Here is a 27,390-nt window from a genome sequence, read left to right on the forward strand (position 1 = left end):
AATTGCGATTTTGACAAATTTGATTTTTTTATAAAAAAATAAGTAATCGTGTGGGGAAAAAAACTAATGTGCCATTTTAATTGCCTATTTGTCTAATTTGTAAAATTCATATTAGAGTTTTCAAAAAGCGTATACAGGGTGAAATTTTTTCTAAGACCAAAACGAACTAATTTTTTAAAGCCGGACCTGATTTTTTTCTAGTTTGACTAAATCAGTTGATTAGGTGGTAATAGGGTAACGATTGACCAAAATAAAAGACACATCGATATGTCCGTTCAAAAATTATGACGAATACAAATTTCTGTCAAAATGCGAAACTGGCCCTGTATATTATTAAACAATGGGAGCAGACACTTTTTAATGGTCATTTGTTATTCCCCATAGGGGCCTCTATACGAGGTAGGAGTATGTACAGTTCCTCATGACTCACCCTGTATATAATAATTGTTAAGAAAATAAGGCGTAAAATAGTTCTAAGAATAAAAAAACACGATTCACTTCAAACTGCTTCAAATGAACTAAAACTTTGTATAAAAACAAAATACTGAAAATTTAACAAAATTCACTTCGTAAAAATTGTCAATGGTTCGGACTGCAAGTTTTTAGATAAATAAATCTCATTTTACAATTTCTTAACACTGGCCGGGCAATAAAAATAGGTATTTATGTACCGCTAATTAGTACAATACGCTTAGAATAAAAACAGATTTTTAACAATCCTACAAAATTCAAGGTAGCAATAGTCAATGGTTCACAAATCATGGATAAATATCATTTTATAATGACAACACTGGCTTGGCAATAAAAAAAGGTATAGATGTAAAAGAATAAAAAGAAATATAGAAAAGATTTTACTGCTATTTAGATATTTATACGCTTTTAAACAAATACCAGCTTCGCAACTGCTTGAAAAATGGAAATATTAAAATTTAATGGTCGCTCGTGTCAGAGTCGAGCGTGTACAAAATTGCCAGTAAGGTTCGCTCGTGTCAGAGTCGAGCGCGTACAAGAGCCAAACCACACGGACCACGCTGCAGCGCTACTCTGTGGATCCACAGAGTGGCTGAAACAGGCGATTTTCTAGCGCCGGCGACTACGCTGCGAAGTGGATCCTTTGGAAGGGTGCGGCGGGTAATGTAATGGGTGAGAAAAAAAAAGTTTGTTCAAATGATTAAAAACTTGCCGGCTAATATATTTTTTTAAAAAGTGTGTTCGTCAAAATCAGTGTTTGTAATGTCCATAGTTTTAAACATTTTATAAAATTTCATACTTAAATAACTTAAAGGCCCACCACATACGGTGAAACGCAAATGTAACGAAACTGAAACTGTCGGTTACTTTTGAATTTCATTTGAGTTTATGCAGTAGACGCCTATGAGAGACCACACATGATGAAACCATATGGACCATTTCAGACCGGCCGTTTGAAACGCATATATTTCAGTTTCATTGAACCCGGTGTGCAGGAAACTTGTGTTTTTATCGGGTTTCGTGTTTTTGTGTCGTTGTGGGTACTTTAAAAAAACGGCCAAACCCGATTTCGGCCAAACTAGTTTGTCCTAACCGCCTTAGGATAAACTAGTATGGCCTAGGCCAAACTAGTTTATCCTATCGCGCGTAGGCCAAACTAGTTTATAATGAAATAAATAAACACACTTCAGGCCAAACTAGTTTATCCTGATATAAAAAAGATTCACACTTCAGGATAAACTAGTACGGCCTTCTTCTTCTTCTTCTTGTAGTGCCTATCCGTTTCGGATGTTGGCGACCATCATGGCAATATCTACTTTTCACACCGCTGCTCTGAAAAGAGCCTTTTTTAGATGCGTCTGTAAATACGATATGATGATTTTTAAAATAATTTTCTGTCTGAATTAAACATAATATTTCTCGCGCGCAAAACTAGCGTATAAATCGCGCATAAAGTGCCCAAAACGCGCGCATAAAGAGCGCAAAACGCGCATAAAGTGCGCATAAAGAGCGCAAAACGCGCATAAAGTGCGCAAAACGCGCGCGTAATGTGCGCAAAACGCGCGCATATAGTTCGAAAAACGCGCGTAAGGCGAGCATAACGCGCACGTAAGGCGCGCAAATAGTGCGCATAACGCGCGCGTAAAGTTTGCAAAACGTGCACGTAAGGCGCGCATAAAGTGCGCAAAACGTGCGCGTAGAGTGCGCAAAACGCGCGCATAAATTTGGCAAAACGTGCACGTAAGGCGCGCATAAAGTGCGCAAAAAGCGCATAAAGTGCGCAAAACGCGCGCATATGGCGTGCAAAACTCGCGCATAAATCGCGCAAAACGCGCGCCTGACACGCGCGTTGTTGGTGCCATATGCGCGTGTTTCGCGCGCGAGAAATATGATGTTTAATTCAGACATAGAAAATTATTTTAAAAATCATCATATCGTATTTACAGACGCATCTAAAAAATATCTAGAAAAATCTACGTACGTGGTTCAACACAACCACTACAAGTCTTTTCAGAGCAGCAGTGTGAAAAGTAGATATTGCCATGATGGTCGCCAACATCCGAAACGGATAGGCACTACAAAAAGAAGAAGAAGGCCGTACTAGTTTATTCTGAAGTGTGAATCTTTATTATATCAGGATAAACTAGTTTGGCCTGAAGTGTGTTTATTTATATCAGGATAAACTAGTTTTGGCTACGCGCGATAGGATAAACTAGTTTGGCCTAGGCTATACTAGTTTATCCTAAGGCGGTTAGGACAAACTAGTTTGGCCTAGGCCAAACTAGTTTGTCCTGAAATCGGGTTTGGCCGGTAACAGATACATCCCTACATAGTACATTGAGAAGAATATCAATTATATGTCTGTGGCTGCCAATCAATGAAACTGATCTGTATGCGTTTCAAATCGTCGGTTTGAAACGGTCAAAATGGTTTCATCATATGTGGTTTCTCATAGACGTCTATGGCATAAACTCAAAAGTAACTGAGGGTTGCAGTTTCGTTACATTTGCGTTTCACCGTATGTGCTGGCCCTTATTTGTTTTCCGTTCAAATCAACTTCCGTTGGCGTTTGTATCAGTTCAAATGCATCCAATGTATGAAATGTAGGTAATGCATAAAATGTAGGTAAATATAAATATGTAATAGAGAAAACATTGCTTACGGGATTTATTCTTTTCGATAGGACCTTCTTTAAAATCAGAAACAAATAATTCAAAGATGACGTCCCACGGTTTTCCTTTTAATGACCTATAAATATGGTCCCACGGTTTTCCTTTTAATGGCCTATAAATATGCCCTCGGGTTCTTGTATCACATATTATATCCTGTTTTGCACTTCAATCAAAAACCGTTCTGAATCGAGATTCATTTTAGGTGCTCACCCTATAACCTCTCGTAAATATCTGTGGCGGCTACAAAGGTGGTCCGTCTGAATTGGGTTTACCACTAGTGGACGCCACTAGCGTCTGTGGCCGGCGACTGTGGCCGGCTACACTCGCTCGTGTGGGGTACGCCGGCCACTCTACATAAGAACCCACGGTAAATCTTCGTCAGCCACTCTGTGGATCCACAGAGTAGCGCTGCAGCGTGGTCCGTGTGGTTTGGCTCTAAGGGGTTAAACCAGTCCCTTAAATTTTTTAACCATGATACTCTCCTTCTTTCTATACTTCTTCCCCCTGTTATTTTTCCCTGTAATATCAATCTTAGCATTTCTTATCGCTGTGCCCTCATTACATGTCCCTGATATTGTAACTTTCTTATTTTTTTCGAAATACTTCCGTCGTCGTTTTCTTCTGTATCCATGCTATTCTAAGCATCCTTCTGTGACACCACAATTCAAATGACTGTAGCTTATTTATGTATTCTAGCTTCAATGTCCAGCTTTCAAGATCATATTGCAGTATCGAAAATACGTACCACCTCGAAGCTCTTACTCTCAGTTCTAATCTAAGGTCTTGTTGCAGAGAATTATTTTTCATTTTTACAAACGAATTTCTTGCAATTTTTATCCTGGCCCTTATGTCTGTTGTTTGATCATTATTTTCAAAATCAAGGTTCCCAGATATTTTTATTTATCAACTCTTTCTATCGGTATATTTTCCAAATATATGCTGGTTTAAATATTTGTTTTCTTAGTTATCATGTCATATATTATTAGCCTTTTTATATTCAGTTTTAGTCCATATGTTTCACATAAACTGTTTATTTTGTTTAGTAGTAATTGAAGTTGTTCTGAAGCTATTTCTTTGTGGCATTTTTATAATCAACTATTTTCAATGGGAAATAAGCCAAAATTTGACCAAAAAATGATTTTATTAACGTTTCGACGCCCAAGTCAGGTGTCGTTGTCAAATTGTAGTAATTGAAGTTGTTCAACAGATCTTGTCATAATCACGGTACAATATAATCATCTGCATATCTTATGTTGTTAATAGATGTTTCGTTAATTATTATTCTTTTACTTGCAGATAGCAATGCTTCTTCAAAAATGGATTTACTATACAGGGTGAGGCAGATAACTGGCCTATTAGAAATATCTCGAGCACTAAAAGCAACAGAATCATGAAAATTGGAATACAGGGGTTTTGAAGGATGATCTATTAAATGAAAATATTTTCATCTCTTTGCAACTTCCGGTTATACCGGAAGTTGCTTATAACTTCGTTTTTTTAAATGGGACACCCTGTATATTTTTACATTTTTGGATTCTCTTCGATGTCTTCTTTCTTAAAATATGAGGATTTCTAATGTTATACAGGGTATTTTAAAAGATAATTACGTTTGTTTATTAATTTCGTAGCAATATTCACACCCTGTAGAATTGTAGTAGTTTGACAACTAAAACTCTACTTACCTTCAAATGATTTTTAATATAGTCTACTATTGTGAAGAATCATTAGTATAGCTAAATTTTTAATTTTAGTATACAGGGTTGGTCGAAACTCGGAATGAGTATTTTCTGAGTTTTCTTAAATGGAACACCCTGTATTTTAGTATTGTAATGAAATGATATTTTATGGTACTTTTTTATTTCTTAGGCATTCCCTATACCTAACTGCTTTAATTTGTGCTTAATTGTTAGTCGCACCAACAATCTTAACTACGTAGCTATTTTGATAGCTAAACCATTATTGGTAATTTTAAGGATCGGTCTGGATTAATATGTATTTATTTCTGAAATATTGTTTGTGATTGAATATTTTCATGGCTAACCTAATAAAATTTTACGTATTTTTTGTTGCAATTAATGTTTAGTTTGAATCACCAATAACTCACAAATTAAAGCAGTTAGGTATAGGTAATACTTATAAAATAAAAAAGTACTATGAAATATCATTTCATTACAATACTAAAATACAGGGTGTTCTATTTAAGAAAACTCAGAAAATATTCATTCCGAGTTTCGACCAACCCTGTATACTAATATTTCAAAATTAGCTATACTAATGATTCTTAACGATAATAGACTATATTAAAAATCACTTGAACGTAAATAGAGTTTTTAATGTCAAACTATTACAATTCTACAGGGTGTGAATATTGTTACAAAATTAATAAAAAAAGCGTAAATATCTTTTAAAGTACCCTGTATAATATTACAAAATCTCATATTTTAAGAAAGAGGATATTGAGGAGAATCCAAAAATGTAAAAATATCTAGGGTGTCCCATTTAAAAAAACCAAGTTATAAGCAACTTCCGGTATAACCGGAAGTTGCAAAGAGATGAAAATATTTTCATTTAATAGATCATCCCTCAAAACCCCTTTATACCAATTTTCATGATTCTGTTGCCTTTAGTTCTCGAGATATTTCTAATAGGCCAGTTATCTGCCTCACCCTATATACACGCAACCAAACGTATATGGAATCATCTGATATTTCTTACTATACCGTGCGAATTTAAAAAAAAAAACGAACACACGAAGTCAAACAGTATTTAATTTAAAGCAATTTAATAACAAATACATAACAATTATTAAATAAAACAATAAAGTATTTAACACACAAATTGAAAGTAGTTGTTTTAAAGTCAATAGCATACAAAATTTCAATGTAAAACGAATAATGTTTAACTTATTTTTATTTTTTTTTGTATTTTGTGGTAGTCAGTGTTATCACCTCTAGTCCTTATGCAAGCTTCAGTTTGCGTGGGCACGCTCCTAATCACATTATCAACATTTTTTAGTGGTAGGTTGCTCCATCCTTTAAAAGCAGCTTGTACTAGCCATGCGGTGTTTTCTGGATTATCCCAGCGAGGTCTAGTTTTTCTTTTAAGCATATCCCACAAACACTCTATAGGATTAAGCTCGAGTGAGCAAGCAGGCCACTCCAAACAAGGGATACCTTCTGCTTCAATGATGTCTGTAGTCACTCTAATGGTATGTAGAGGTCCATTATCAATAAATAAAATTAATTTTTCTCCTGTTGCACCTCTCCAGGGCCTGACTACAGGTTATCAACATAACTGTGAGCAGTTAAAGTTGATTAAATGAAAATTAAAGGAGTTTTTTTACAGACCACAATTCCTCTCCAGAAGATTACACTTCCCCTTGTATATTTGTGAACAGATCTGACAGTTTTCGTTCTTACTTGTCTTCCTCGACCTCTAAGTACACGATTTCGTGGGCCATCTGATTTTCCATCTGATTACATTAGATCCTGACTGTTTTTGAAAATAGCACATTTTGTCAATTCCCAATGTTCCAGTTTTGGTGGTGAAGACACCAATTTAGGCGATCAATCTTGTGCTGCCTGGATAACTCTGGAACCCATAACTGTCTCTTGCTGTATACTTCTTGGTACGAGCTCTTCTTTTTATCGTTTCAACTGAAACAGTTACACCTGCAGCTTCCAAAAGCTGCCTTTGGAGCTGCAGGTGAGAAATGGTTGGGTGTCTTCCAGCTGATTGGACAATTAAACGATCGTGGAGAGCCGTTATTACTTTTGGCGACTTTACCTTACTTTATTTTTGAGCTTTCCTAGTTCCTGTTACCTAGCATATGTTTTGGACAGAACGCCCTGTATTACGCCTAGCTCTGCAGCTTCTATGTCCATCTGAGAACATTACTTTCTCCACAAGACCAATAATCTTTCCTCGTTGTAAGTTCTATAACCCCACATGAGGCATATTTTCGTTTTTGGACGCAAAAGTTAGTTTATTTATTTTCGTTCAACTTGCAACTCAAGCAAATTAATAATCTATACCGTACCGGGCTGTACTATCCGATTGTCTTATCGATTTGTTTATTTTCAATAAAAACCTTTAATCTCCGCAACAATAACAAGTTTTTTCAAAAGAAATAAATATTATTTTGAAATACATGGTGATTCCATATACTTAAGTTTGGGTGTGTGTATACAGGGTGTAACAAAAATACAGGTCATAAATGAAATCACATATTCTCGGACCAAAAATAGTTCGAATGAACCTAACTTACCTTAGTACAAATATGCACATAAAAAAAGTTACAGCCCTTTGAAGTTACAAAATGAAAATCGATTTTTTCAAATATATCGAAAACTATTGGAGATATTTAATTGAAAATGGACATGTGGCATTCTTATGACAGGAACATCTTAAAGAAAAATTATAGTGAAATTTGGGCACCCCATAAAAATTTTATGGGGATTTTGTTCCCTTAAACCCCCCAAACTTTTGTGTACGTCCCAATTAAATTATTATTGTGGTACCATTAGTTAAATTCAGTATTATTAAAACTTTCTTGCCTCTTAGTATTTTTTCGATAAGGCAGTTTTTATCGAGTTGATGCTTATTTTTCAATATGTTTACATAAAAATTTTATGGGGGTTTTGTTCTTTTAAACCCCCCAAATGTTTGTGTACGTTCCAATTAAAATATTACTGCGGTACCATTAGTTAAACACAGTGTTTTTAAAACTTTTTTGCCTCTTTGTATTTTTTCGAAAAGGCACCTTTTATCGAGATGTAACTTCTTTTTTAATATGGTTCAAAATAGTCCTAAAAATGTAAATCATAAATAAATGTTCATATTATTACCAAGTATCCATAATTGTACTTAACCATAAACAAATATGTGGTGGGTTTGACAAATATTCGAAATATCTCGGTAACAACTGATTTTTAGAAAAAGTACTAAGAGGCAAAAAAGTTTTAAAAACATTATTTTTAACTAATGGTACTACAATAATAATTTAATTGGAACGTACACAAAAGTTTGGGGGGGTTTAAAGGAACAAAACCCCCATAAAAATTTTATGGGGTGTCCAAATTTCACTATAATTTTTTCTTAAGATGCTACTGCCATAAGAATGCCACATGTACATTTTTAATAAAAAATCTGCAATAGTTTTCGATACATTCGAAAAAATCGATTTTCATTTTGTAACTTAAAAGAGCTGTAACTTTTTTTATGTGAACATTTGTACTAAGGTAAGTTAAGTTCAATCTAATTATTTTTGGTCCCAGAATATGGAATTAAATTTATGACCTGTATTTTTGTTACACCCTGTATAGTAATAGATTTAATAGTAATGTACTGGCTTCGTTATCTATTACAATTTGTACTCTTTGGTTCCAGTACAGGTTTATTATCATTCGTAAATCCTCTTTGTCTATGTTTTTGTCTTTAAAATTTGGACTAATTTTTCATGTCTCACTTTGTCAAATGCTTTGAGCTATCACGTTAAAAGCAAATAACGCCTTTCTGGTTCCTAGTCCGTTTCTGAATCCAAACTGACTATTATATATTCCTTCTTTCAGCTTTTTATTTATACGACAATGTATTATTTTCAAGAATATTTTGAGAACATGACTACTTATGATATTATTCTGTATTTACTGCAATTTTTAGAGTTTGTATTTTTAGGGATAGCATGAAAGCTGGAGAGTAACCATTGTTTCGATATGTGGCCTGTTTTGTACACTGTCCCAAGTAGCAATTTTACGACCTGCAACCAATTTTGTCCTAATGGGACGTTAAATTTAAGGACAAAATTGGTTCACAATAAGCCTTAACCAAGGTCAACGTCTGTTTTTCCTATGGACCAACGTTGCTGCTAATAAGTAATATAATCTGATGACCAATCGACATCGGGAATAATGACGTCAATTATTAGGATAAGGTTTGACGTTAAGCTGACGTTGGTCTTAACCTATCTGTAGTATAAGTGCAATTAAGTGGCATACATCAACGACTACTCAACGTCGGGAATTACAACGTATTTTTTAGGATAGATGCCAACGTTCAGAGGACATTGGTGTTTTATCGAGTATGGTAGACGTATTTTTCGGGAAGACGACAACGACAATCCAACGTTGAGAATACCAACGTTAATTATTAGGTTAAGATTTAACGTTAAGCTGACGTCGGGTATATGACGACGACCGGTCGTCGGGAGTCTGTCGTCAAGACCAGGTTGTTTGCGCTTACTTTAGGACGTATTAGGCATACCAATAGGTAAATTCGAGGTGTGCAAGGTAAAAATAGGTTATACTAAAGATCGGCAGGGAGTGTCCTTGTCCAAATCAGTTAAAATGTAGTGCAATTGAGGTCGTGAGTCAAATCCGCCATTAATGAAAGATCGCCATGGTTCAGCCATTTTTTGAAACATAATGTTTGGCAATTTTTTTGCTAGATTTTAATGAATATTTGATTTTAAATAATTAATTTTGTTTATATATAAATCAAGGATAATTTTGTATGGGTCTAGACATAATAATATGTTTTTTTAATTACGATGGTTACTTCTATTTTTACCGTTTTGTTCGATTTAACCTGTAAATTTCTGAGGCGCTTTCAGTTTTTAGCAATTTTTATACCTAGTTTAACAGTTCACTTCCTTGCGTTTGTAAATTTTCGACCGCATTATGCAATGAGGCAGATGATTATAATAAAATAATTATACAAGTCACTTAGGTTATATTCTGAATAGAGTAGGAACCTACTTAAATAAGTATCAACAGGCCGTCATGCATCTTAGTTTCTGATGATTTAATATCCTCCAAGATTATTAACCTATTTGGTAAAAATGAAGTGTGTCGGCCGTACTTCTGTGGTAGAGAATTTTATACTATTACTTTACAAGACCAAAGTCCTAAAAACTAACGTAATTTGACGATAAAATATCTCGAGCTGAGACGTCGAGGCAACCCGTATTTCTATTCCCCACTTAGGTGCAAATAGCGGTTTTCTGACCGTCGTCGCAACGTCGCGTATTAACGTTGGGGCATTTAATCCAACGTTAAGACGTCGTAATATTACGTCCAATTGCTTCTTGGTGTGTTAAACACGTCTACTATAATGTCCACGGTTTCATCATTTATGCATTTTAGGGTTTTTACTGGGATTTGGTACAGACCTTAAAGAGGTAAATTTTTTATATTGCATAAGTAAATTTCGTGTAATAATATACATTTGTCCTTTTCTTCGTCGTTAACCTGATGGAGGTATCGTGGTATCATGAAGCTGTTAATTGATTTTTTCCAATGATCCTCCATTTCTATCTATCTTCTACCATTCTAGCACATTCTGACAATGAGGTGCCAATATTAGCAAAAATATGCTCCGTGTCTCCTAGGAGAGATCTATCTTCATGTGTCTTCTACCTTTCCCTGGATAGTAAGTTTTTTAAGCCAATTTTATCGAAGCACTTGTTCAAAATAGCTTACTTATGGTCTTAGTATTTTCTTTATGTTTAGCTAGTTCAGTATAGATTCATTTGTTCTTCAGGCCACCCATGGTAGTATCAACAATATCAACATTCGTCTCCAGCAATATATCTCAAATACATTTATAACCTTTTACAGTGAATCTAGGCAGGCAAAGGCAGACCAATACGTGCACGTGACTGACCCTTTCGAGTAAGAACTATTATGTTTCTGGAAAGTTATCCAATTGCATCGGCTATAAGAAGTGGTGTTATTTCTACAATTTTCTAATGTAACTTTTAAATTAAATCCAACCACTGTTTCGTTCTGGGCCTCTTTAGAAAGTACAAAGTTCACTAAAGATGGACTGATAAGTCTGTCGAGTCCGTCTTCACGAGAAATTCTACGTTTGACGTTTAATTGCCGACCCCGTCCTCTGAGTTAATAAAGAAATCTATATTAGGTATATTCCGCAAAAAAACTTTACAACCCTCCCCCTCTACAACTTAAATCTGCAGCATCTTTCCCCAAATTCCGTAAACTGACAAAAGCCTACCTATCCGAAAGACCATATTATTCAGTAGAAGATTTTCTAAATCAATAACTAAGAAATTACAGTACTCTTTGCACAAATAGTATTTTTTTTTATTTTTTTTGTCTATATTTGGGTGTCACATGCAGCAGCTTAACTTTTAAACTTATTAATTACTAGGTAGACTATGCATTTGCAATTTATTTAAATTTTGCAATTGATTATTTCTGTTTAACGTCATTATTATTATTTTTGTAAAAATATTGACGATTTATGTAATTTTAGTAAATTGGATTGTTATTGTTTTGTTTTCTTGACTTCTTATAAGCTTTGTCGATAAAATTGTACAATTTTTCATAACAATAAAGCGTATTTCTGTTCTATATTACGTTAGATCTGAACACTTATGTAATCCCGTTGTATTTTTAAATTTTAATTCTTTATTAATATTATACCAATTACAGCAGGAGCTTTTACTTCGATTTTAAAACTTATTTAAAATTTATAATTTATGCTTGAAAGATCCGTACTAGAATATTCCTCTATATTATATTATATTTTCTTTATATGTATGACATTTATAATAATAATATCAAAGAAGTGCAAAATTGACTTTATTATTATATTCCCTATATTATTACATTTCCTGCATTCAAAATCAATATGCCATTAAGTAGATATATCATATATATGCTGTAAATATCTCGAGCTTGGATTCACGTAGAAGTCAAGAAGATATTAACCTTCTGTATAAATTACTTCATGCTATCCTTGACTGCTCGTTTGTTGTCTCGTTCCTTTCCATGCACCTCCAAGAAACACATTACCATAGATGTAATTATGGTAAATTTTCACCAATGTCGAGGATTCTGAGCAGTGACAATAAAGTTAACATTGGCGTGAGAATTGTTATGTTAAATAAATTAAAGAGCACATTGCTTTGAACATTCTTTATAGTTCTTTAATTTTTTAGTACATAGCCTAATTTTTTACTTCTTTTTTGTAATAATCAGAGCTCGCATTTATAGGCAAAAAAATTAAAGAAAAATGAGCTTAAGGAAGCAGAAATCTAGATATATAGGCAATATATAGACAATATAGACAAATAACTTATTGTTTATTAAACAAAGTGAATTAACTTAATAAATAGAGGTGTGCGACAGGGATGTTTACAGTCCTCATTATTAATCAATATAATATTCAGATCACATTATGAACTTAACCCTGACTGATATAGATGAAGGAATACTTTAGTTTAGAAGGCAGTCTATAGGGTGGCAAAGTTAAGTAGCAGGTTTGGGCTTGATTTTAATATCAAACAAGCTGAAAATGCGAGACATTATCATAAGGAAAACTTTGTTTATTTACGTATTTTAATTCATAATATGGAAAATTTCTATTATGAAAAGTTGTTTTGAATTAAAAATTATGTTTTAATGTGTAATTATATCATTCTAATTTAAATGTTGTGAACTACTTTACTCTTGATCGAAATTCATATTTTTTATATACCTCGTATAAAATTAATAAAATTTAATAATGATGGTTGCATCATAAATCTTAGACCATGAAGAGCTTTTTATGAAGAATATATTTTCTTCGTCAAATTAAAAATAAAAGAGTTATAAATAAAAATGTTGTTGGTATCCATAATTTGAGAAAAATCTTCAAATATTTTTTTCCATTAGAAGGATGTAATTGCACATATCAGACCATATAATTATTTATTCCAAACAACATTTTATATAGTCGGTTCGCTAAACTGAGACACACCTGGCTAGTGATTTTAGTCAGTAATTTTGACAATTTGGCAAAAAAAATCATTACTAAATAGTTAATAATTACTAAATAATTAGTACTTTTGCCAAAATTGGCAAAAAACAAAAAAAATTACCTACTAAAATCACTAGCCAGTTGTGTCTGAGTTTAGCGAACCGACTATAATAACAATTTTCATTTCATAACAAATGGAACAGTCCATTTATCATTAGGTACTCGCATTAAAGGGGAGGCCGTATACTCGTATAAACCCTTTTAAAGTTGTTAATAAATTATTGCTTTCAAAATATACTCAAATTGTATTTTTGAACATCTTATTTATTTTATATAATAATTAAATTCACTATCAAATGTCACTGATATTTTATTAATACTTAATTTAAAATTTAGTTTCACATTCACGAAGTGTCAAACTCAAATATAAATAACCTATGCTTTTCTTAAAAAATTCAGATTAAAAAACTAGCCTACTTACTAGGAACGATTTCAGCTGACGTTCAGTGTGTGTCGGCAGAAAATAAAAGGATTGTGACGTCACATTTAAGATTTTGAGGTCTATTATCTCGAAGACGGTTAGAGATATCGAAATGCCGTTTTCAGATTTGGATTCAGAAGACCAAACTACATGAGAATCCATCGATAAACCTGCTCTAAGTATTGCAGGAGCGGCAAAGCACTAATGCACAAACTTTGCGAATTTATAAACGAAAAGTTTTCGTTGAAAACCAACTAAATGATTATAAGCAAGAATAAGATAACACCAGGTCAATTTTTTGTTAACTTATATCACAAATCACCAACTTTTGATATTTGGGTTCAATTTTAAACGAACGGTGGGAACAATTGACGGAAATTAAGATAAGTCGTATAACGAAATAGAAAAAAACGAAGATTTAATAAGAAGAAAAACGTCAATAGTATAGTTACGCAAGAAGAATGGAGAGGAAAGGATTAGAAATTACACGCAAAGAAGTCTTTCGAAAAGATGGAGATATATCAGGCAGTATACTTATCATAAGACACTACAGTAATGAAGTATTCAACTGAAAGATCGAAGAGAGAAAGAAAAAATTGGCCGAAAGATCTTAAATAAAAGAGGAAGAAGAAATTTTTCCTTTTTGTTTGTCGGAATTTGCCTTTTGTCATTTTTCTAATTTTTTGTTAGTTTTTACCTCTCCATGCACTCTGAGGATTTTATTTTTTCTTTTCTGCAAAATTTTTAAATTATGCAAAGAAATATTTAACTGAATAACTAAATAATACGTCTCTGGACGTCTATATGACGTCATACGACTATTATGAGATCCGTTCTATTCTGTAAAACTGTTTTTCGTCTGTGGGCACAGTGTCGTCCCAGAATAACGTCTAGTTGTCATTCATAAGAATTATCTCAGGAACGTATAGATAATAATATGGGAAATGGTCCCTTTGGAGAAGTTCCAGTTTGATAGCTATCTCTTGATGAAGGAACTTTCCTACTTAGTAATGCTGTTACATACTTCTATTCAGTTGCAGCAAATGCCTGGCAGCCCCCGGTAAGATGTTGAATGGTTTATTGATCTTGACATCCATATTGGCATTTGTCGTTTTGGATCTGAGGGTATTTCACGATATATTTCAGGTAATCTTTGGTTGGTATAACCTGATCCTAAATGACGAGTAATACACCTTCTGTTTCAGGAAACATCTTTCTTGATGTCGACCAATAGTTCGACGCTGTATTGTCAACAAAATGATGATTATTACTATTATTTCATTTATAACGCAGTGTAGAATGTAGAATGCAAAGTTAGAATGTACAAGACTTGTATTACATATATTACGACATATGGAATAAAAACGAGAGAAGACACTAGAAAAACCAAAATAATGCTTGATCTAGTGGAAATGAATATGAAGTACAGCGAGCAAAACTAGAATAAACAACAAGAAAAACGAAGAGATAAGCTCGTATTGTGGGTTTCAAAATTGAGTAAGATACAAACATCAATAATATAGCTATGTAAAAATAATGGAGAAGACACTATTAGAAATCGCACGGAAAGAAAGCCATCGAAGAGATGAAGATATATTATCTGGTAGTGCACTTTATATAAAAAACTACAATAATGAATCGAAAGATCGAAAAGAGAATGATAAAATCAACCGAAAGATTTTAAACAAGAGGAGAAAGAAGAATTTTTCCTCGTTGGTTTTCGGAATTTCTCGTTTTTATATTTTTTTCTTAGTGTTTATCTCTCCATGTCCTCTCAGGATTTTATTTCTTACTACAAAATTTTAATTTATGCAAAGAAATATTTAACTGGAGCAATACTAATCCCGACACTGATCGCTTCTGTCAAAAAAGTTCGAGAACAATCCGTTTGCTACTCATTCCTTGCGCCTGCTTTCTCAACGGTACAAATAGCTCCTATCAAAATTTCAGAAAATTACCATTTTAACTAATGCAGTAACAGGGAGGTGGTGAAGCGTGAAGTATGGCGAGGGGCGGTATGACGTCTCTGGACGTCTATATGATTTAGGGTTTCATCATAAATGGGCTCATTTTACCGTAACAACACACGCTCACTACACAGACAGATTTAATGGATGGAAATGGAATTGATCGGCAGGAGCCATATCAATATATATATACCCTTTTTGTTATTGTGAGTCATTCAGCATCACTGAGCCAGACGTTGCATTAAAGAATGAACTATTTGTTCATCTCTATTTTAAATTATCCCTAAAATACAAATGCTAAAAATTGCAGTGATTACAGAACAATATCATTAATAAGTCACATTCTCATATTATTCTTGAAAATAATACATGGTGGTATAAATAAAAAACTGGAAGAAGGAAGAGATGATAGTCAGTTTGGGTTCAGAAACGAACTAGGAACCAGAGAGGCGTTATTTACTTTTAATGCGTTAGCTCAAAGATGCATGTCCATGAATATGGATGCGCATGTTTGTTACGTTGATTTTGAGAAAGCATTTGACAAAGTAGAACATTAAAAATTAGTCCAAATTAAAGGGATTTACGAATAATAACAAACCTTTACTGGAATCAAAGAGCATAAATTGTAATAGATAACGAACCCAGTCCAGAAATTAAAACCAGGAGAGGAGTTAGGCAGGGATGTATTATGTCTCCTTTACTTTTTAATGCATATAGAAAAGATATTTTTGAAGAAGCATTACTATCTCAAAGTAAAGGAATAATAATTAACGGAAGATCTATTAACAACATAAGATATGCAGCTGACACCGTGATTATGGCAAGCTTTGCTGAACAACTCCAATTACTACTAAACAAAACAAACAGTTTCTGTGAAGAATATGGACTAAAAATGAATATAAAAAGGCCCTCTACATTATAATAACTAAGAAAACAAATATACAAACAAGCATACATTTGAGAAATGTACCGATAGATAGGGTTGATAAATACAAATACCTAGGAACCTGGATTTCAGAGAAAAATGATCAAACAACTGATATAAGGACCAAGATAGAAATAGCAAGAAATGCGTTCGCAAAAATGAAAACAATTGTCAGCAACAAAGACCGTAGATTAGAACTGAGAGTAAGAGCTTTGAGATGCTACGTGTTTTTGATACTGCAATACCGCAATACGAATACGGACTTGAAAGCTGGACATTGAAGAAAGAGCACATAAATAAGCTACAGTCATTTGAAATGTGGTGTACATACGGAAGGATGCTTAGAATAGCATGGACACTAATAGCAGGATTATATTCTAGTATAAAGAGGATATGGGACTACTGATGACGGGAAAAAATCCCCGAAACCGGTATAGACTCTTCCTGTACTCTCCGATTTAACTAGAGTATAATGCTGCTGCATTTTCGGATTGTAAAGAAATTGAAAATGTTTATACATTTTTAATTCATTTACTCTCTTGTGGAGTACTTAGGAAGCTTTCTCGTTGGAACTTTTACCACGCTGAGCAAATGGGACGTGAATTATTTAAAATTCCCTCATCTTAGTGTTCGTCTCGGCACGCGTATGATTTATAATTTTTGAAAATCACGGGGGTAGTAACCAGAGAACTTCCACCTGTTGTCAATCTAGTGGTATGAGAACCATATTTATTGTCATTTTCTGTGCAACTTGATTGAGAACTTATTTTGTTTATTATTTGAGTTCTTTATAATATAGTAAATATTAGCTAGTGTCAAACGTATCTAAAAATAAAGTATTCGAGCACAAAATACATTAAAGAATCGTATTTTGCAGTACTGCATACCTCAATACATTTTGACATAACTGGTTGAATCCACTCTCAAAATTCAAATTCCAATGCATTTAAACTATTCAGTAAATATTATATCAAAAATCACTTACCGTGAACCGTCTACACCAGACAGACAGCCATCGGATATCCCTAATTCTTTTTCCCATTGGCAGTCGGAGGATTATGTCAGTGTTGTTGTAAGCCCGTAATACCGGTGGATCCCTGAAACAAAGCCGTATAATAACTCTCTGCTGCAGATAAAAACACTCAACACTCTACACGATTCGCTCTGTTTTCCAGTTTGTGCGGATTTCGAGGTACATGGGGAAGAATTGATTACTACTCCTGATTTAACAAAGAACCGTGGAAAAACTACTTTAAAAGATACTGCTGCCGTTTATCTTCCCTAGAGTTTATTTTCATTAAATTTGATGAAAAGGGATAAGGCGCATATGGGAGGGACTTCTTGTTGTAGCAGAAAAAGTAAAAGGTTGTGAGATATTTCGGAAACGACTTCTAATTATATTTTCAGTATCAATATATCTAAAAATCATTTTTACCAAAATTTAAAAAATATTGATACTGAAGATAACAATTACCGAAACGTTTCTGAAAAAATATGTCTTAAAAATATATTGTAACGTTATAAAGGACACATCTTTGTTATTTTATTTTCAAATAATTATTTTATTTTATCTTCTTTAATAATGCATTAATAATAATCTTTCTGTAATTGTTTTAACTTGTTTTTTCGTTAAAAACTTGTTTGGCGCCCTCTTTCGTTATTAATAGGCATATCTCCGTATACAACATTCGGAAGATTCTTATTCCATAGTTTTATGGTTCATGTCAATGCCATCATACTACCGTTTCTTGTTTCTGTCAGTATCAAGATCCACGTTGGGCGCCAATTGTGTAGCGATAAACTACCACAGAGAATTGAAATACTATTGTAAAATAATATTTCAATCAACTGTGATAGTTATCGTTTACCCCAGCCTAGCTCAGATTCATAAGGTGTGTGTTCGTCTTGTCCTAATAAAAAAATATCAACGATGAACATCTGGAATGGAAGCAAACGAAACAATATTTTAACTTATCATGTTTATTTTTCCATTAGTCATATTTTATTATATCTTTATTTCTCAAAGCCGTACAAGTTCCTGCTCAAGTGTGCCAGTCCTAGTACAGAGAGCCAGGGATATCAACTGCGATGTGTATGCAAGTTTCTTTGATTTCGACAAGGCAATTGACAAACTACCTCATGGGTCTTAACCAAAGCCGTATAATAACTCTCTGCTGCAGATAAAAACACTCAACATTCTACACGATTCGTTGTGTTTTCCAGTTAGTGCAGTTTTGAGGTACATGGATTGATTACTACTCCTGATTTAACAAAGAACCGTGGAAAAATTACTTTAAAAGATACTGCTGGCGTTTATCTTCCCTAGAGTTTATTTTCATTAAATTTGATGAAAAGGGACAAGGCGCATATGGGAGGGACTTCTTGTTGTAGCAGAAAAAGTAAAAGGTTGTGAGATATTTCAGAAACGATATCTTCAATCTAAAAATTATTTTTAACAAAATTTTAAAAATATTGATACTGAAGATAACAATTACAGAAACGCTTTTGAAAAAATATGTCTTAAAAATATATTGTAACGTTATAAAAGTCACATCTTTGTTATTTTATTTTCAAATAATTATTTTATTTTATCTTCTTTAATGATGCATTAATAATAATCTTTCTGTACTTGTTTTAACTTGTTTTTCCGTTAAGAATTTGTTTGGCGTCCTCTTTCGTTATTTATAGGCGTATCTCCGTATACAACATTCGGAAGATTCTTATTCCATAGTTTTATGGTTCATGTCAATGCCATCCCGCTACAGTTTCTTGTTTCTGTCAGTATCAAGATCCACGTTGGGCGCCAATTGTGTAGCGATAAACTATCACAGAGAATTGAAATAATATTGTAAAATAATATTTCAATCAACTATGATAGTTATCGTTTACCCTAGCCTAGCTCAGATTCATAAGGTGTGTGTTCGTCTTGTCCTAATCAAAAATATCAGCGATGAACATCTGGATTGGAAGCAAACGAAACAATATTTTAACTTATCATGTTTATTTTTCCATTAGTCATATTTTATTATATCTTTATTTCTCAAAGCCGTACAACTTTCTGCTCAAGTGTGCCAGTTCCAGTACAGAGAGCCAGGGATGTCAACTGCGATGTGTATGCAAGTTTCTTTGATTTCGACAAGGAAACTGACAAACTACCTCATGGGTCTTAACCAAAGCCGTATAATAACTCTCTGCTGCAGATAAAACACTCAACATTCTACACAATTCGTTGTGTTTTCCAGTTTGTGCGGTTTTGAGGTACATGGAGAAGAATTGATTACTACTCCTGATTTAACAAAGAACCGTGGAAAAATTACTTTAAAAGATACTGCTGGCGTTTATCTTCCCTAGAGTTTATTTTCATTAAATTTGATGAAAAGGGACAAGGCGCATATGGGAGGGACTTCTTGTTGTAGCAGAAAAAGTAAAAGGTTGTGAGATATTTCAGAAACGATATTTTCAATCTAAAAATCATTTTTAACAAAATTTAAAAAATACTGATACTGAAGATAACTATTACCGAAACGTTTCTGAAAAAATATGTCTTAAAAATATATTGTAACGTTATAAAAGTCACATCTTTGTTATTTTATTTTCAAATAAATATTTTATTTTATCTTCTTTAATGCTGCATTAATAATAATCTTTCTCTAATTGTTTTAACTTGTTTTTCCGTTAAAAAATTGTTTGGCACCCTCTTTCGTTATTTATAAGCATATCTCCGTATACAATATTCGGAAGATTCTTATTCCATAGTTTTATGGTTCATGTCAATGCCATCCCACTACCGTTTCTTGTTTCTGTCAGTATCAAGATCCACGTTGGGCGCCAATTGTGTAGCGATAAACTACCACAGAGAATTGAAATACTATTGTAAAATAATATTTCAATCAACTGTGATAGTTATCGTTTACCCTAGCCTAGCTCAGATTCATAAGGTGGGTGTTCGTCTTGTCCTAATCAAAAATATCAACGATGAACATCTGGAATGGAAGCAAACGAAACAATATTTTAACTTATCATGTTTATTTTTCCATTAGTCATATTTTATTATATCTTTATTTCTCAAAGCCGTACAACTTTCTGCTCAAGTGTGCCAGTTCTAGTACAGAGAGCCAGGGATGTCAACTGCGATGTGTATGCAAGTTTCTTTGATTTCGACAAGGCAATTGACAAACTACCTCATGGGTCTTAACCAAAGCCGTATAATAACTCTCTGCTGCAGATACAAACACTCAACACTCTACACGATTCGTTGTGTTTTCCAGTTTGTGCGGTTTTGAGGTACATGGAGAAGAATTGATTACTACTCCTGATTTAACAAAAAACCGTGGAAAAATTACTTTAAAAGATACTGCTGCCGTTTATCTTCCCTAGAGTTTATTTTCATTAAATTTGATGAAAAGGGACAAGGCGCATATGGGAGGGACTTCTTGTTGTAGCAGAAAAAGTAAAAGGTTGTGAACAAAATTTAAAAAATATTGATACTGAAGATAACAATTACCGAAACGTTTCTGAAAAAATATGTCTTAAAAATATATTGTAACCTTATAAAAGTCACATCTTTGTTATTTTATTTTCAAATAATGATTTTATTTTATCTTCTTTAATGATGCATTAATAGTAATCTTTCTGTAATTGTTTTAACTTGTTTTTCCGTTAAAAATTTCGTTATTTATAGGCATATCTCCGTATACAACATTCGGAAGATTCTTATTCCATAGTTTTATGGTTCACGTCAATGCCATTCCACTACCGTTTCTTGTTTCTGTCAGTATCAAGAGCCACGTTGGGCGCCAATTGTGTACCGTTAAACTACCACAGAGCAGTGGCGGCTCGTGACCTCAGTATCCGGGTAGGCAACACATATGGTGTATAATAATATGTACATATCTATATAGGTACAGGGTGTTTGGTAAAGAATGGGCCATAGCTTAACCTTACATTCCTGAGCTTAAAATTTGGTCGATTTAAGCTAACTTACCTTGGTATTAAAGTTGATAATAACCGAAATACAGGGTGTCAAACTTAAACTTTCATTTTATTTATTCTTGAATATTTCCTGACAGACATGGGATAACAACACGAAATTTGGTAGGTAAGCGGGGTTTTTTTTAGATTAGAAATCTAAATTTGCCACCAAAAATGATCTATTACCCAGAGGGCGCTACATACGTCTTTCAGCGCTCATTTAATACGTTCAATTTTTTTTATCTCCCACGCCACGTAGTTTTTTAATCCACATTTTTATTCTCTTAATATTTTTACTTTAAAAAGGTATACTACATTCATCTCGCTAAGCTCAACTGTTTTCAAGATAAACGCATTTTAAATCTGCGATACAACATAATTTTTGCATATCATTGTAGTTAGACCCGAAAAATAAACTTGAAACCATAATAATTGTGCCAGTTCTCATATTTATGTCGCAAATTCCATTTGAAGAAATTTGAGATACATTTTTGTAAATTTTTATGATTTTAAGTTATTTTTCGGGTGTAACTGTAACTACAATGATATGCTGCAAAAAATTATGTTGCCTCGCAGATTTAAAATGCGTTTATCTCGAAAACGGTTGAGTCTAGCGAGATGAATGTAGTATACCTTTTTTAAGTAAAAATATTAATAGAATAAAAATTTTTATTTAGAAAGTATGTAGAGTGGGTAATAATAAAATTGAACCTATTAAATTAGCGCTGAAAGGCGTATGTGGCGCCCCCTGGATAATACATCATTTTTGGTGACGAATTTAGATTTCTTGTCTCAAAAAATCCACGCTTACCAAATTTTGTGTTATTATTCCATGTCTGTTAGGAAATATTCAAGAATAAATAAAATAAAAGTTTTAACTTTGACACCCTGTATTTCGGTTATTATCAACTTTCGTACTAAGGTAAGTTAGCTCAAATCGACATATTTTAACCTCATAAATCTAGTGTTAAGCTATAGCCCATTCTTTACCAAACACCCTGTATACAGTGTGTCGCATTTAAGATGAACACACCCTTATATTTCGGCTATTAAAATAAATACAGATTTGAAATTTTGCAGTCATTGATTTTGATGGTTTACACCTTTAGATAGTCAACTGAAATTTAAATTTTAAACGCGGCCTAGTGCGAATTCACAAACAGGACGAATTTTCAATATTTTGTTTCGCGTTAGAGATATCGCAAAAAGTTATTTCGAAAAATTGTTAGAAATATTATTCTGACCCTACATACCAAATTTCATGACAAAATTCGAACTTTTCGTTTTGTTCAGAATTGGTAGTCAAGATCCTAAAACATGCAATTGGCAGTTCCGAGATGCAGCTCGACACAACCAATGGGCGCGTTCACCAGATGCAAACGTTGGCAATCAGTTTGCGCTTTATGGTTCTGAACGTCAAACATGTTTGGAAAGCGGTCGCCATTTTTGCAAACATAAGATATTTAAGTTGAACTTTGCAAACGTGTTGAATATTGAAAAAATATGGCGGGAATTTAAGTTGTATATATTGTAGAATATATTGATAAGGGTTTTATATATAAAATTAAGGCTACTGAAGACATTCTGCTACGTTATTATCTATTAAATCAATTTTCTTTTTTCCTTAAAAAAAAATAAATTCAAAAACGTATTTATTGAGAAAATTTATTTTAGGTTACATTCAAACCAAGCAAGCAAAATGTCAAATTTTAACCTAAACAACCAACCGTTCAGCTCGCTGTCAACAAGTTTAGAATCAAAGCGCAAACATTTGTGAATGTGTTTGCATCTGGTGAACGCAGTGAATGTCAAAGGCTCAAAAAATCTAGCCTACCTATAGCCCGAAAATACACGGCCAGGCAAGCGACAATACAGCCGCTGTGCTTAGCGTAAAGAGTGAGACAAATGCGAATTCTGTTCGGCTACTTTTTAGAGAGCCTTCCCTAGGGTAAAGCCGTCGTAGTAATGCTACGCTACGGGGAGCGTACAATAATTATTACAACTTCAGAGATGAATTAAAAAGTAGCTTTGCTTTATTTTAGATTTTTAGATACTTCGGTATTGTCTCAAAATTTATAAATTACAGTTTTGAAATAAGTAATTTATATTAATAAATAATTTATCATTGCACATTTGAAGAGGTTAGGCGGCGCCTACTTTGCCTACCCTGACGGGCCGCCCCTGCCACAGAGAATTGAAATACTATTGTAAAATAATATTTCAATCAACTGTGATACTTATCGTTTACCCTAGCCTAGCTCAGATTCATAAGGTGTGTGTTCGTCTTGTCCTAATCAAAAATATAAACGATGAACATCTGGATTGGAAGCAAACGAAACAATGTTTATTTTTCAATTAGTCATATTTTATTATATCTTTATTTCTCAAAGCCGTACAATAACTTTCTGCTCAAGTGTGCCAGTTCTACTACAGAGAGCCAGGGATGTCAACTGCGATGTGTATGCATGTTTCTTTGATTTCGACAAGGCATTTGACAAATTAACTCATGGGTCTTAAGCAAAGCCGTATAATAACTCTCTGCTGCAGATAAAAACACTCAACAGTTTACACGATTCGCTCTGTTTTCCAGTTTGGCGGATTTCGAGGTACATGAGAAATAATTGATTACTACTCCTGATTTAACATAGAACCGTGAAAAAACTACTTTAAAAAATACTGCTGCCGTTTATCCTCCGTAGAGTGTATTTTTATTAAATTTGATGAAAATGGACAAGACGTATATGGGAGAGACTTCTTGTTGTAACATAAAAAGCAAAAGGTTGTGAGGTGTTTCAGAAACGACTTTTAATATTATCCTATATTGTTTTACAAGAAATAAAAAATATTTATACTGAAGATAACAATTGCCAGTTTTTTGGCACTAAATTGTTTATAAATAAGAATGGCCGCCAGATCCTACGCAGGAAATAGTTACAATTTGTTTTTATAGGTATTATTTGTCGAAAAAACGTTGAAGTTCAGTACCCTGGCTGTTGAAGTGTCATGGAAAAAACCTTATTACCCTGGACTATTGGATCTAGTTTTTCTGTAATGTAACATCTCAGATATTTAAAGTGAGTAACTTTCTACCTGTTTTGTTGATCTGTATGTAGATCATTGTCAATAACTCTTAAAGGCCCTGGAGACTGTAGCATAAAATAGCAGTTTCACCATTCATATTCATTCCAAAGTCTTTATCTTACAAATCCTATTTGAAAATTATATCCAAGTAGATACCAAATAACAGCGGGAATAGAATACATCCCTATCTGATATATTTGAATGTAACATTCATCGGTTACTGTAGAAGTAAAAAGGCTTCCTTTTGTAGCTGGTATATATAAATTTTATTAAACAATTTTCAAGTTGGACAAAAACTTTACATCACAGATTAACGAACGTGTTCGGTCTTAGCAGACCATCATCAGATGGTCTGCGAAGTAAAGTTTTGTCCAATCTTTTAAGAAAATTTTTTTAATAAAATTTATCAGCTACAAAAGGAAGTCTTTTTTACTTCTACAGTATTTTTGCTATGGAATACAGCCAATTAGAGGGATTCCCTTTTTATGTTAATTCATCGGTTAATCTCCCATCTCATACGATCCTGATCCGATTTCTGCTTCCAATACACGTTTTCTACGATACGTAGGTCTTTACCATCAATGCATTTGGTTCTGAATATGTTCAATAACCTTCCATGCTACACCTTTCAGAAGTATTTTCATAATCGATGAAAATCACATAAATATCTTTATGTCTTTCGCAGTATTTTTGGAGAAGTGCACATTTAAGACAAAAAGTGCCTCACCTGTATCCGGCGCATGCCTAGGTTCAAACTGGGTTTCATCTAGGTCTGTTTTAGAATGACTTGTTATTGTTCCATGAATAATGCGAAAAAATAAATGTTCAATCATTGCTCATCAGACTACTTAACCTGTATTCTTCGCATCTTTTTGTCCGCTGATTTTTCAGAATTGTTATAAGAACTGACTAAAGCAATTCCTCAGATATTTCATAGTAATATACACGTGTATCCTCTCCTGGGCAGCATATGGTAAACTCAGAGACGTATTCAAAAGTGATCTTCCCATCTGCTTGAAATGGAAAGTCTTAACCAATGCATTTTGCCGGTTATGACCAATGGTGCTGAAACTCTAACATTAACAACATTAACAACCGCATCTGCTAAGAGGCTAAGAAATGCTCAACGTAAAATGGAAAGGTCGATGATTGGTGTGTCATGCGAGATAATATAACAAACGAAGAACTACGATTGAGAACAGGAGTCACAGATGTTGTATGTCATGTGGCTAAACTTAAATGGGCCCGTCTGATAGATTAGAGATGGACAAAGAGGTTGCTCGAGTGGAGACCAAGAGACAACAAAATAAGTAGGGGAAGGCCACCCACGCGATAAACGGACGATATAAAAATAATGACCAGTGTACGGAAATAGGGGAGGCCTATATCCAGCAGTGGATGGAAAGAGCTTACTGATGATGATGATGATACACGTATACAGTACCATACGGAAATAATTTCGCAGTGACTATAATTAGCTACGAAGCTAAAGAAACTAGTGACGACGACATTGAAGCATACGACCTGCAACGTAAGAGTGAAAGAAGGAACCTCAGAAGATTTTGCAGTCAGATCAGGACTTAGGCAAGGAGACCCGCTATCAACGCTAATATTTAACATGATACTAGAAAAACTCATTAGAAATAGCAACTTAAATAGAAATGGACACATATTGTACAAGAGCCATCAACAGAAAGATTGGTAAATGTAGCTGGGTAAGCTGGCTCTAAAAATAAATCAAAAGAAAAGCAAAGTTATGAAAGTATGAAGAGAAAGGCGAGATGGGACAAATTTCAATGTAAGCACACAATTAGGAGAGTTTAAGTTTGAGGAAATAGACGAATTTGTATATCTAGGTCTATCTGCGTAATGAAGATAAAATTAAAAAAGATCCAAAAACAAACAAATATACCACGATTCGATGTCTCAAAGATAAAAGAAGAACCTATACGTCAGAGTTTAAAACAAGAAATAAATGATAACTTAAAGAAAATCAAACAAGACGTGATAAAGACAACAGATGTTAATGACAAATCGAACATGATACAAGAAACGTTAGTAGAGGCAGGAAAGAAAATATTACAGACAAAAATAAGAAAAAAACAGAGATGGATGACTTCAGAAATCCTAGAGTTAATGGAGGAAAGAAGAAAACATAAAGGCAGGAATAAGGCAAAATACAAAGAAATACAGAGGTTAATAATAAAGAAAATAAAAGAGGCCAAATCCACCTGGCTGACAAATCAATGCAGTGAAATAGAGGAATATTCTAAAAAACATGATAGCTTTAATATGCATAAGAAAATAAAGGAAATCACAAATACACAGCGAAAAAAGAAAGATGGCCTTCTTAAAGACATAAATGGAAAAATTATTATAGCAGTCAAAGAGAAATTAAAAAAGTGGAAGGCGTACATAACAGATCTGTTTGAGGATAATAGACAAGAACCGGAAGAAATCGATAGCGAAACGGGACCAGAGATCATAATGGAGGAAATCGAACAAACAATACGAAACGCAAAAAACGGAAAAACTGTAGGTCCAGACGAAATACCTGCAGAATTACTGAAATGTCTAGACGATGAAACTCTACCTGTACTACTGGATCTGTTTAATGAAGTATATAAAACCGGAAAAATACCTCAGGAATGGTTGGTGTCCACCTTTGTAACAATACCTAAAACAATATATGCCAAAGATTGTTCAGACTATAGGACAATATCACTAATAAGCCATACCCTCAAAATATTTCTAAAGGTGATTCATGAAAGATTATACAGAAAGCTAGAAAATGATATGGATGATACCCAATTTGGGTTCCGCAAAGGACTTGGAACAAGAGAGGCATTGTTTGCATTTAATGTCCTCTCTCAAAGATGCTTAGATATGAACCTGGATATTTATTCCTGTTTCATCGACTTCGAAAAAGCGTTCGACAGAGTCCGACATGAAAAACTAATAGAATTATTGAAAAACAGAGATATAGACAGACGAGACTTACGAATTATCATCAATCTGTATTGGAATCAAAAGGCCAATATAAAGATAGAAGAACAAGAG

General features: G+C 33.6%; 1 protein-coding gene across 1 annotated transcript in view; it reads right to left on the minus strand.

Moving 5' to 3' along the window:
• Positions 1 to 27,390, minus strand: part of LOC114331097 (protein Skeletor, isoforms B/C) — a 239,793-nt gene that overhangs the window by 73,197 nt on the left and 139,206 nt on the right. Inside the window, exon 5 of the mRNA XM_050650895.1 lies at positions 17,264 to 17,375. Within this exon, the coding sequence (XP_050506852.1) occupies positions 17,264 to 17,375 (112 nt within the window). The remainder of the gene's footprint in view (positions 1 to 17,263; positions 17,376 to 27,390) is intronic.

This window comes from Diabrotica virgifera, chromosome 5 (assembly GCF_917563875.1).
Source record: "Diabrotica virgifera virgifera chromosome 5, PGI_DIABVI_V3a".
Lineage (NCBI taxonomy): Eukaryota > Metazoa > Arthropoda > Insecta > Coleoptera > Chrysomelidae > Diabrotica > Diabrotica virgifera.